The following is a 12325-nucleotide window of genomic DNA, read 5'->3' as shown; positions in this document are numbered from 1 at the left end:
CGAGGAGCACGGCACAGCATCGTCTTCTCGGCAATGCCTTGCTCAGGCAGCGTGCGGCCCCGGCACCCTGAACCCCTGGTTTGTAATTATAAAGAATAAATACATGTGCTGGCGTTGAAGCCTGATTTGCTCAGCCCCTCCATAAAGCTTTTTTTTTTTTTCTATCCAGACCTGGGGTGCCTTTTTTGAAGACTCGGCAGCAGCTTCAGAGGGTTAAACCACCAAACTGCTGCGCACGAGCGGAGATGGCATGGCACAGCTGCTTATCCTCACTACACCGGGCATTTGAAATAAAACAGAAATTCAGGTTTCGTTATCTTAGTAGGCTGTGGGACGGGCTCAATTTGGATTTCAGGTTTGTAACCGTAGGGTGTCACTCAGCAGCATTCATTTAGGGCTGTACGTGGAGGAGAGCACACGCTACCCACTGTGGCTGCACAAGCGACCTAAAACGGTTTTCACTCTCCAGGTTAAACCTGAGTTTAATTTCTAACGCATGGCTATGTTGGCCATTGGGTCTTTACCTTGTATTGTTTCCTTAGTCAGCTTTAACCTCCTCATTTTCCACTGGTGGGTAATCTGCAGTTGGCACTAACGTAATTACATGGCAATTCTTATTTCCTTCTAGAATTGGGATGCAAAGATTTTCACGTGTTCTCAAATTTCTGGAAACACTCTGGCATCAACGGGGAGAGGTTCCTACGACGGAGCGAAGGCAGATGCTGTTCGCCACGGCCAGCAAGAGCCTGCGGCACCCGGGGAGAGCCCGGGGCAGGGTGAAAGCTGCTGGGGCAGCAAGGGCTGGGGGCTCGACGGGGACAGGATCCCACCTGCGAGGGCAGCGAGGGGATGGACCTGCGGGAAGGGCTGATTCCCTGCAGCTGGTGAGAGACCAGGGGGTTTATAAACTGGTCCCAGAGCCAGCCTGGGGCTTGGGGAGCCAGCAGGAGGGGTGGGTGCTTGGGAACAGTGCAAGGGGTTGAAGGGTTTGGAGGGGGTCTGCAAAGCAGGCTGTAGGAGGGAGAGGGTATCTCACGTGTAATTGAGTAGATTCATGTTAGACAAGCTGCTCTGGAGCATTTTGAAACAGTGTCGTGTCTTCCTGAGCTCCTGCTGCCGCCAGCCTTTTGTGTCTGTCCCGTACACCCTGGGCTCGGCGAGCGCTCACCCTTCACCTTAACCCTGAGCTCGCCCCGTTGCCACAGCCAGAGAGCGGGACTAGCGAATATACCTGTTTCCTCCCGTTCTTCTTTGTCTTTTCTTTTGGTTCTTGGCTCTGAAGCGCCCCAAGAGATCGCCCATCCCAGCGCCACGGCAGGCTGGGCTGCAGCGTCGGCGGTGGGTGATGGTGCGGTGGGTGAGCAAGGGGCTGAAGCTGGGGCTCTCCTCTGCTGCTGGAAGGCTTGCTGAGGGTTATCGAGTCCAGAAGGAACTCCCTCTTCAAATGAAGGGCTGGGAGAGCCCTTACTTCAGCATCCTGCAACCCCCTTATCACCGAAAGGTGCCTTTTACCTTTCTCACTAGCGCACGGCAATACTTTACTATCCAAATCCCCTTTCCCTCTCTGCAGGTAAAGCAATAACAACCTCATGAAGCAACAAACCTGGACAGAAAGGCTTTCTCCCAGCCTCTTCGGGACCGAAACATCAGCACCTTGGCCCGGCTCCAGCTGGAGGACCTCCGGCAGACGGCACCTTTCCTCGGGACACACGCCGAAGGCACCCGAAGGCAAGTGGCCTGAGACGTGATCGGCACGGTTGGAAACGCGGGCAGAGTCCTTGAAAACCTCAGCCTCACCCATCCGCGGCTGCCGGTGCGCCTACCCCAAACTCTTAACCCTCCGCAGCCGAGTTATCCATGATGCAGACTTCGAAGAAGTAAGATCTGCCTAGAGAGAAAGGCTGGAAGACTTAATTAGCTGCCTGCTGGCACTTAGCAATTACTGCTGTACGGTATGCCCCAATTATGGGACTGTTAACTTTAGTTCTCTGGAAATTCAGTGATTAATAATACTAATAATTCTACTGACCTCAAAGTAATTGCAGAACATTAAAGGAGAAAACTGTTTCTAATTAAGCAATTCCCAATCCTTCTGTTTTCTCTTTTTCTAAGCCTCTGGTGCCCTCTCGGCTGTCCCGGCATGGGGCTTGCTTGGCCGGGGAGCCGGGACGTGCGGCGGGGCAGAAACTGCTTTCCCCCACCCCCCAAGAAGTGACATTCCTGGAACTCTTCAGCATTTAAAAACCCAAAGCCTGTGCAAACCATAATGCCGCGCTCTGTAAATGACTTCTGATGGGAAGTCTTTGTTTCGCTGCCTGATTAACCCCCCCAGAAAAAGACCCGGCAGCCTCCCCCCGGCCCCCGAATGCGTCGCTGCGGGTTGGAAAGCAGCAGAGATGCTGGAACACCAGCTCAGCACTGGGGTCTTTCCATCAACTCGGGATTTAATCACGAAGCTGAATCGAAAGGGTAAATATTTCCTTCTAGGAAAGCTCTTGAAGATGATAAAAGGGTCCGGACTGCTCTCGGCTTTGTGTGGGGAAGGCAAAGGCATGGGAAGGAGTTGAATGAAGATGGAAGTTTATCTGGGAAAAAAAAAAAATCAACTGACCTACCACGTTTCCATGGGCTTTCCCAGAGCAGGACGGGCTGAAGGGATGCGTTCCCGGAGCACGCAGGATGCCAGACGCAGCGGTCGCACAGCCCTCGCCAGGAGGTTGCCCCTTTGATGCTGGTTTGCTCCGGGAAAAAAATGCTTGTGGTTTCTTCTTCCTTCTGCTGCAGCCAGCGCCGGGGCTGGGGTCTGGGCTGGGACGGCCGGGCAGGGAGCAGAAATGCAGCTCAGGAGCTGCTGGGAGTCACGCTGGGAGCTTTCGCAAGCAGGGAAATAGGCAGAAGCATTCCTCTCCTCAAACAGGGAACAGCCTCTCCCTGTGGGGTGGTCACAGAAAACCCAAACCCTTTCAAACAAAGGAAACAAAAAAGCCCGCGCTGTTTGGAGGTGACGAAAGGACTAGGTCCCTTTGGGGTTGCTGCCGTGTAGCATCGCTGCCGGCTGGCAGGGTTCCGACTCAGCCCCGGGCAGCCCCAGTGCGTGGCTTCTTCCTGCCAACCTCCGAAAATGGTAATTTAATAAAAATTGATGCTAGGTCTCGTGATCTGAATGCGATGTCTTTCAAAATGAGAAACGAATGGAAGTAGTCCAGCCCCAGCCTGCACTGGGTGCTTGCAGTGATGCTGCATGAGGCCTGAAGCAGAGCAAAAAAGCAGCCTAGGTGAGCCCCGTTAACACTGAAACCTAATGAGGAAAAAGGCTGTGTGCTGCTAAGCGCTTCGCTCTGGGCACTGCAGCTCAGTGAGGACCAAGCCCAGGTCATGCTCAGCGCTTGAACAGCCACAATCGCCCTGTCTCCACATGCCCCTTTGGCAGGAGGCAAATCCCTGTCCTGTCCTCTTGTGCTTTGACCCATCAGTGAGGGAAAAGCAACCAAACCACCCCCAAAATACTGAAATACAGAACTGAAATGCTGCACGCAGGTGGTGGTGGTGTTCTTTTTTAGTTCTAAAATGCAGCAACAGAAAACAGAAGGGTAGAGAAATAATGAAGTTCCAAACCTGACCATTTTTTGTTTAAAAAATTACTAGGGAGGAAAAGAAAATTTCATCTTGTACAATGAGATTCTCCAAATTACATGACAGTTTTCATATACTGTATGTATTTATATGTATATGTCTGTGTATGCATATACATAAAGGCCTTATCTTTAAAAGGTTAGTACTTCTCTTGGCAAGGGATCAATGAAAATTTTCCTCTAAAGTTTACCTCCAAAATACAACGTGAAAATTCTCTCATTCAAACATGTCACTGTATGTAAATATGACTTTAAAGGCACGTTTATGAGGCCAGTCTTTCGCTGCCCTGCTATATTACTCTTCCTTAAAAAATTCAGAGAAATGTTCCAGAATACAGAAAATGCTCACATTTTGTTTGTCTTGGGGAGCAGGAAGGGGAGGCAGAGAGCTGTCTCTAGAAAGGTCCTGCGTTATTAAGGAATTTTGCTTTTCTTCATAGGTATTCAAAAGCAATGATAGGCAGCGCTTTACAATAAATAAAATAATGCAACTGGTAGTGCAACTCTTGGGACCGTGCTGTGCTCACAGCGCGCTGGGAGCAGCGGGACTGATGGGGAAACAACTCACCGCTACCCAAGTTGCGCTTGGTGAGGATTTGGAGCAAAGGGGCTTTGTCGTTTAAAGGCTGAGCCAGCTGAGAGGAAAAAAACAAAACAAAACCCAACCTTTTAATCTTTTTCTCCCTTTTTAAGCCCCAAATCTTGGCACGCCAAGTAGCAGGAGATGGGATTGAAGATGTCTTTACCACGCACGTGTCCAACAGCTGCATCGTGCGGAGCGGGGACCAGCGAAGGGACAGCCTCGGGGAGATGGTTATGTCCGAGCGGCTGCTCAACAGGCTTCCAGGAAAGCTCAGGGGACAGGAAAACCCAAGTCATCCCTGCGCGGCTTCTCTCCAGCCCGGCAGACAGCCGGGCTGAAGCCGCGCTGATCGGCTCGTTGTGCTACCAGGGGCGTTGTGAAATGTCCAAACGCTCTGCTCGCACCCGTTTGCAGATGGGCCACAGTTGTTTTGTTAAATAAGCCGGCTATTAGCAAGCTTCTGTAGCTTTTTTTTTTTTTTTTTTGTCTGGCCAGGTTTTTTTGGTCGTCTTGTTTCTACTCTGGCATGCCAGAGAGATTTATAGAAACAACATCAAAAGGCCTGAAAGCGTAGGGGATGTATGTGCTAAACTGACCACCGGCCCCCGGACTTGTCAAGCTGGTATTTATTACAGCATCGGCAACCAGGCGAGGCGACAACTATGTTAAGCTCAAATTCAAAAGTCAACAGTGAAAACGCATCAAGGCTGACCACTTTCAACCAGCTTCCCCATAACCCCTGCTCCTTCCCTCCGACAGCATGACGAGAGAGGAAAGATAAATGGGAGGCAACAGAACGCACCAAAAATTCATGAAGAAAAAGCACATTGGTCTATTGAAGACTGCGATGTAGAAAATACTCACATGACTGCAGGCTACTCACGTGCTGTTACCCTTAGATGTCTGAAAAACGGTCCAGCCAACAAAGGAGAGATGACTGGCACTGTCACCGCGGCTCAAAGTTACGGTAAGCAAGTGCTGTTAATCTGATTATTAAAAAGGTGTGAGAGTGTGCAGAGTTGTGCCCAGCTGCAGTACCAGTCAGAGGAAAAAATAAAAAGTGATGCTTAAGGGAAGAGACATGAATGACAATTATTTTATCCTGCAAAATCTCCCACAAGGAGTTGAAAACTTAAAGATGGAGGCCAAGCAGCAGTGAGGACTCAATAAGGTGAAGATTGGTTTTGTTTTATAATCAATAAATCTTTCATACTAAGAAAATTTACTGTAAAGCAAGCAAATCAGTGGAAAAAAATTGGAAACACAGGATCCGTTCTTTAAAAACACAAAAAATATTTTTATAGCTAACTACAAACATAACGATTGACATTTACAAGTTCTCTTGGTGCATATTTACACTTACTTTTTGGTTTTCTTTCCTAGAATTAAAGCTGCCATAATCTTCAAAGACTTTAGGGCTGTTTCAACAGCTGAATTACAAAACAGCTCAGTCACAAATTACAAAATAAACTTGATGGTTCAAATAAAGAGGAAAAAATAATCCACATGATTCACTTCAATATAGATTTATATAGGAAAGATCATTCTCTTGACACATTTTCTAAGGTTGTGAAATGGCAAACTTCTAGTGTTTTAATTTATGCTTTGCTATTTTGGATCCCAAAGAGCAGCAGCTAACTGGTCACTCATTTCTCCCCTTTTAGACCACAACTCTGCTGAAAGGGAAACTGGGCCGAAGCCATTTGCCCCCAAAGCTCCTCCTCTGCAAACGGAGGAGACCTACACGACAGGACGAGTCCTGAGCGACGTCTCTCGGGGATGAGCCCTGCTCCAGGGTCAAAGCAAAAGGGCAGCTTTTTCCCCCCTCTCCCCGGAGGCAAGGCTTGGAAGCTACTTTGCTCCAGCCTGTTCTCCAGTTATTTCAGCATCTCCATTGCTGATTCTGAGCAGAGCCTGAGCGGAAAGAAAGCGAGCGTTCAAATACTTCAGAACGCGGAGCAACACAGGTTCTGCTTGAGTCAGGAGGGCAGGCGGTCGCCTGCTTCTTAAATCTCAATCGTTTAGCACAGCCCTAACAGTGTAATTAGGGCAGCACAGTGCAAACCAGGTGGGTTTCAACGCTTCTGAAAGGCAAGAGATGATGTTGTTGGAAGTCAGAGTCTAAAACCAACTTAGAATAAGATCTTTTTGAAAAGAAATGTATTTTCTTCATAAATACAGTACAATTACAATATACATTGTCTTTTTACTTTCTAGACATAAAAATGCTAGCTTTTAAAAAAGAGTTCCTATACAAATACATGAAAAGAGACCCCTCTCCCCATAGCCCCCGCCCCTGGCACGGAGCAAAACCATCGGCCGCAGCGCGAAGAAGCACAGTGAATCCCCAGCTAACCTGTGCCAGCCCTCGTAGGGAGAGAGAGAAACCCAAATTGCCCCCCCGGGGTTTTGCTTGCCCTGACTGCACTGAGTTTGTACCGCCACCATTTTATAATCAATGGAAAAAGCACATTGTCTGGCCGCGGTTGTCGGGATTCACTGTACGGGTGTCACGGCTCACGGGATGCGGTTGTTACACGTCTCACGCGCTGCTGGTCGTCGGTGTGGGCTCCTGGAGCAGGAGGTGTCCTTGGAAACGGTGCTGGCCTAAAACTCTGCAAGTCCCCTCACTCGGGCAGCCTCAAAACCAAAGCAAAGCGAATGCCAGTTTTCAGCCTCTCACTCTACAAACTTGCCAACAGAGGCAGAGACCACACATAAAGAATTTCAGCCCCCTGACAGTACTTGCTGACCTCAGCCACCCTTTGCAGACTCACGAGGAGCAACTCACAGATCCCCATGAGTCTTCAGACCACAGACAGATAATTGCTGCTCTAGACCCCCCAAGAGTTGCCAGGTAGGAGCTATTTTAAGTTAATAATGACATACAGCCAGATGGGAACAAAAGCCTCTAGATCTCAGGCAGTTCCCTGAGCCATCAAATCCCAAAGGAACTGCCCAAGGGAAGGACTTGTGAGTTTGGCCATTCTGTAAGCAGTGAAAGGAAAGAGGAAAAATAACTAAACTTGATTTTCTTGTTTTGTTCTACAAGGAAGAATATGTGGCTTTCTTTATAAAAGCTACAATTCTGCTTCTAATACCCGAGTTTAAGAAAAACTCTTAGTCTAAAATTTTGGTTTGCAAAGGTCATTGCAATCATTGTGTTAAAAATCACTGTCTACTAGAAATAAGCTCTACAGAAGGAAAAGGAACTAGGTGTGCAGTTTGTCTCCTTAAAGCAGTTTCTGTTTTAAAAACAAAATAAAAATCTGTACAGAGAGACTGAAGACTATAGTACACATCTTCCTCAAAGCAAGCAGCTCTTTTACATTCACATCAGGATGGCTCTGAGGAAGCTCGAGGGAAAGAATACATTCCTGATGGCTCCTAGTTTGTCAGCACAGGAAAATGACCTCAAACTTCCATGTCAAAAGTTCTGGGGGTTTTGCTTTTGCAAGAAATCAAAACTACAAAATAGGGCACAGAACCTGACCTAAGCAATGGAAAACTCCACCATCTTCTTCCAAATTTACTTCCATGGGCACAGAACTGTTAAGGCTCCTGCAATCCTGATGGCTTGGGCTGTCAGAGACTGCCTGGCTTCCATTTTTGGAGGAGACAGTTGCTGTACATAATCTGTATTTTCTTCACAGAAAGCCATTATGTCCTTTTTTCTTTGTAAAAATAGATTACAGCGGCATTCAGTTTGAAAACAATGAGCTGCAAGGAGGATAAACAAATTATTTTTACCTAGTCCAGCTGAACAGCCAATACAGATTGGGGAAAATCAGTTTTCTAAAACAGATTCTATCTGTAAAGAACCCAAATTTTCCTAGACGTTTTAAAATTAACGTGAATCAAGCCAGTTGGAAGTGTTTATCAAGCCCTGCAGTTGCAAAACTTCTTTCCTGCTGCTGAGAAGTACTTGTAAAGATGGAATATCATTTTTCCTGACTTTAAAAGAACAGAAAAGCACTCAAATATCCATCCCCCTCTCTCACGCAGACACTCAATGGCATTTGATCTCCCTTATTGTTCATTCTAAGCCCAAACCACAAAATATAATACAGAAAATCATGCTGAAATGGTAGAAAGATGGACACCTTAGAGTTAATGAGAAAAGCTTCTCCTGCATTTCCAACAGCTGTGGAGGAGGAAGAGAAATCACTACAAATCATCCAGAGTGGGCATTACTTCATATAATGGGATGGAATTAAGCCAAGAGAAGTAAAAGTAAGACATTCTCAGGGATGAGAATGAAGAGGCTGTGAACAGTTTGTCTAGAAAAGGGTGGAGGACTAATTCAGACAGATTATTAGGATACACTTAGGGAGGGACTACCACAGTGTCCAGAAGGACGTTGTCCCCTATGGCAGAGACAGTCAAAGCCTTAGAGTGCAGCTCTGAAGTGTCTTAAGTAGTGGTGATGGAAGGGAGTTTGTGCTGCCTCTTAGAGCAGTCACTGGTAACGCCAGGCTAGTTAGACTTAGTTCCTATCTTACCATATGCATTTTGCCATCTCCAGCTTCTGTGGGTCTAGGAATACAGCCTGAAGAACATTAACAAGCAGCAAATCTGCTGGAAATGATTGAAGTGTTTTCCTTGTTTTTTTAAGCCATTATCACTAGAAGACAAAGAGTATCCAACTCATGGCTGATCTTTAGGCACTGCTACGTCACCCGTGCAGCAGACAGAAGGGACCTCCTTTCACCTCCCAACCCGCCACCGTGAAATTCATGTTACAATCTGTTGATCTGGTAAGGCCATTTCAACTGGACACTGTATCAGTTGTGTCAGATAAGTAGGAATTGAGGACATTCACTAACTGTTCGATGATGGATTGCTGATTTTCCTTATTTCTGGGGTGAAATGATCTGAAATGAAAATCTGGCTACTTTAATGTTGCACAGAAAGCTGAGACTAGCCAGGTTCCCAAGGTGTGACCACTGGCTAATTAGGTATTTTAACATTCAAGTAAAAAAAAGTAGTTTTTAACAGAAATTAATATTGAAGTGTTTTAATAAAATGCAAAGACAGTAACAAAAAATACTCATTTACTTCTATTGGTCTTAATATCTCATTATAGCATCTGCAATCAAAGCATTGCTGCATCTGTGCTAGTTTCCAAAAATCTGAAAGTGAACCTGATGATTTAAATGTGCAACTTTCTTCTGTAATGCCTCTGGGACTTTCTTTAAGCTGCTCTCTCCAGTTAGATGAAGAAAAAAAATATTTTGGAAGGAGAGAATTTGCCATCTGAAACTTTACACAGAGCTTCTCTTTAAAGCTCTACCTCTGAAGCTTTGCTAGATGAAGAAGAATCTAGTATCTCCAAGAAGGAGAGACATACAAAGTAGAAGGGCATTTGAAATATAGAAAAATCTGCTACAGAGAAAGATCTCCACAGACGCAGTAGATTAAGTTGCTAACACTGAAAAGCAACAGGGCTTGCCACTTGCACTACGGTAAATCTGGAGTTCCACTAAAGCCAATGGCATTACAATGGCAGAAATCTGATCTAACAGATCAAGACTGAGCCTGTAAACTCTCCTTTTTTAATTTACGTAAAACATGAATGCAATATATTATTTACTATCCACTGTATAAATTATTGAAAAAGTACTTAAGTATAAAAGTGTGGCAAATCTTTCAATGAAACTAAAAATGTGAAATGCGACATTAATCACCGGAGTCATTTTTTTTAATAAAGAAATAACACAATTTGGGAAGTTAAAAAAAAACAAAACCACATTACCACACTGAAAATGAAAATCTTTCCAGCCTATGAATGTGAAATACCTATTCTGAGTTCTTACACTGACTGTAAAGAGAAATCTCCTTTGATCACAGCTCAAATTTATAAAAGTTTCTCAGAACACCTGTATTCTAAAACCATTAAGTGATGGTCACAACTAAGTCCCTGGTTCTGATCGTTATAAGGCCATTATGCTCACCTTACTGTGTTCAAGCTAGACATTTAACCAACAGCTGTGAGAGCAGGTACTTCTGTTTAAGAGACTTTAAAAATACTGAAATGAACTATCAGATGTAGTGCACCTAAGTTCTTGTTTTTTCTCCAGATGTTACCAGATCCATTATTTAAAAAATAAAGGGGGAAACTTTCAAAGAACAAGTGTTACGGGTTTTTTATAATTTAGAGCAAATTATAAATTAACCTGTCCATACTTTTGAGACATAATATACAAGAGCAAACAGCTGAGTGTTCTTTTATTACTCAGGTATGACAATTTTTTCCCAAGAAAAATGTCTTTTAAAAATTTCTTGCTACTGTATCCCAGCTCAGATCCTGGTACAGCCTTTCAGATGAGGTATTCTACCATCTCTCCATCTGGGAGGTCCTGCCCCATGGTCTGAACAGGGGCTTTTCTTTCAAGAGTGCTGGAGTGGAAAAGTGGCCCATCTACGTGATGAGGGAAAACAAGAGACAGACAATCAAAAGCTGTAACTTCAATGAGGTTAGAAAAATGACGTTAACATTTTAAAAGTCATCTTCTATCATTGGCCGAAACACAGCTCACAACTCCTTATTTTGTTTTAAAAAATTCAATTCTTCATGTATATAGCCAAACAAATAAAGATATTTTATCAAATTCCCTTTGGGTATCTCCCACTGGTACACAATGGCATATAAAACTGGAGTGACTGCATTTAAACCAATGTAGTCAGTGTAGACTTTCACCACAAAACCTGTTCCCCTATCTCCCTCGATACCCATTAAATAGCATAGCATGGGCAAGATGCACAGCAGACCAGCCAAATTCACTCTTCCATAAAGAACAACATAATTGTAATGTGTCTGTAAGTAGAAGAGGCAAGGTTGTGTAATCTGCATTGATTTGGCAGAGTGGGCTGGAAAACGAGCAGCTCTTGCCAGCTCGGAGCTCTGTGGGAAGCAAATTCAGCTTCTGTGACAGTCACTGTCAACTGGATCTACTTGTGCCAATGCTGAAGCCGGTCCTGCGACTGGGACAGTATAATAACGAGACAGCTTTATCATGATAGTTACCTTTCCTTCTTCTTCCTCCCCCTTACCTGGAGTCCACTTTGCTTTGAATACCCACTAAAATGCAATGGCCAGTTTCTACGGCCCATTTTCATACACTGTTTAAACCCCACATGCTACTTGCAATTTACTTCAGAGTCGACACTGACTCAGAGACTATCCAGGGATTTGCATATAACTGCTCCAATTCTTAAACCTTGCTATACCTCTCCACCCAGTGTGTCCATGCTTATGCTACCACTCTTAAGGCTTTTTTTCCTTCAGGGCATTTGAGACCCCTCAGAACATTGTCAAGCTTGCCTCTGAAACCTATCTGTCCTCATAAAAACTAAACCCACTTTTCCTGAATGGAAAAAGGGATGGCAGGGCCTGCCCTACAGAGCAGAACTGTTGGCAAGACCATGGCAGGGGCCCTCTGGGAGAGCAGCTGAGCTTTGTTACCTGTTTTGTCTGCGCTGTAGGCCAGGTTGGTACTGGGGAGTCGTCCTGGTGTGGGAGCTGCAGTGGAAGGTGCAGCTTTGCTTTGTTCATTCCCCCGGTCAGTCTGGGTGCTGCAGTCTCTGCTGCCTGTTTTTGAGTGAGCTGACAGCAACGGTGTGGAAGGAAGGACAGGAGAGGGGGTGGAGGGAATGGATTCGGAGCGATATTCTGTTCCCAGCAGAACACCTTTGTGGAAAAAGGGAAGGAAATTTCACAATCCCAGAAAACTAACTGGTATCAGTTCTGCACCCCTCTGTAGTACTTGCTCTAGGATCTGGAAAGTGCTCCGTGCTTCAGCAGACAGCACTAATTTACCTTTCTATAGCACCTTTCAGCACTGGTTGCTGAAGTACCTGAAGAATAGCAGTATCCTCATGTTGCTGCATGCAAAGATACGCAGTGGGCACTAACACCTTATTTCCCTGTCTCTAACCAGTGGCCCATCTATGGCAGGATAAATCTGCACACTCTGAAATCAGCTACAACAGATTCTTATTTACATTTCAGGGTCTTTTAGTTTCATAGGGAGGGCCTTTGGGCCTAACTTCCCCCAGGAAAAAAAAAAAAAAATCATCTAAGATCTTCTTTGTTACAATGCATTTTCTC

The 12325-nt window shown here is 45.3% G+C and overlaps 1 protein-coding gene across 3 annotated transcripts in view; it reads right to left on the bottom strand.

Annotated features, from left to right (window-relative positions):
* Nucleotides 1-5490: 5490 nt before the first annotated feature.
* The window catches only part of AMOT (angiomotin), a 65729-nt gene continuing 58894 nt past the window's right edge, over nucleotides 5491-12325 (bottom strand). For all 3 annotated transcript variants that reach the window (XM_075053743.1, XM_075053745.1, XM_075053746.1), the window contains 2 exons: nucleotides 11681-11905; nucleotides 5491-10636 (listed from right to left, as the gene is read on the bottom strand). In XM_075053743.1, the coding sequence (XP_074909844.1) occupies nucleotides 10536-10636; nucleotides 11681-11905 (326 nt within the window). In that variant the 3' untranslated portion in view covers nucleotides 5491-10535. The remainder of the gene's footprint in view (nucleotides 10637-11680; nucleotides 11906-12325) is intronic.

This window comes from Buteo buteo, chromosome 22, assembly GCF_964188355.1.
Source record: "Buteo buteo chromosome 22, bButBut1.hap1.1, whole genome shotgun sequence".
Taxonomy (NCBI): Eukaryota; Metazoa; Chordata; class Aves; order Accipitriformes; family Accipitridae; genus Buteo; species Buteo buteo.
Note: the sequence above shows the minus strand (reverse complement) of the source record. Positions and strands in the feature narration are given on the sequence as shown.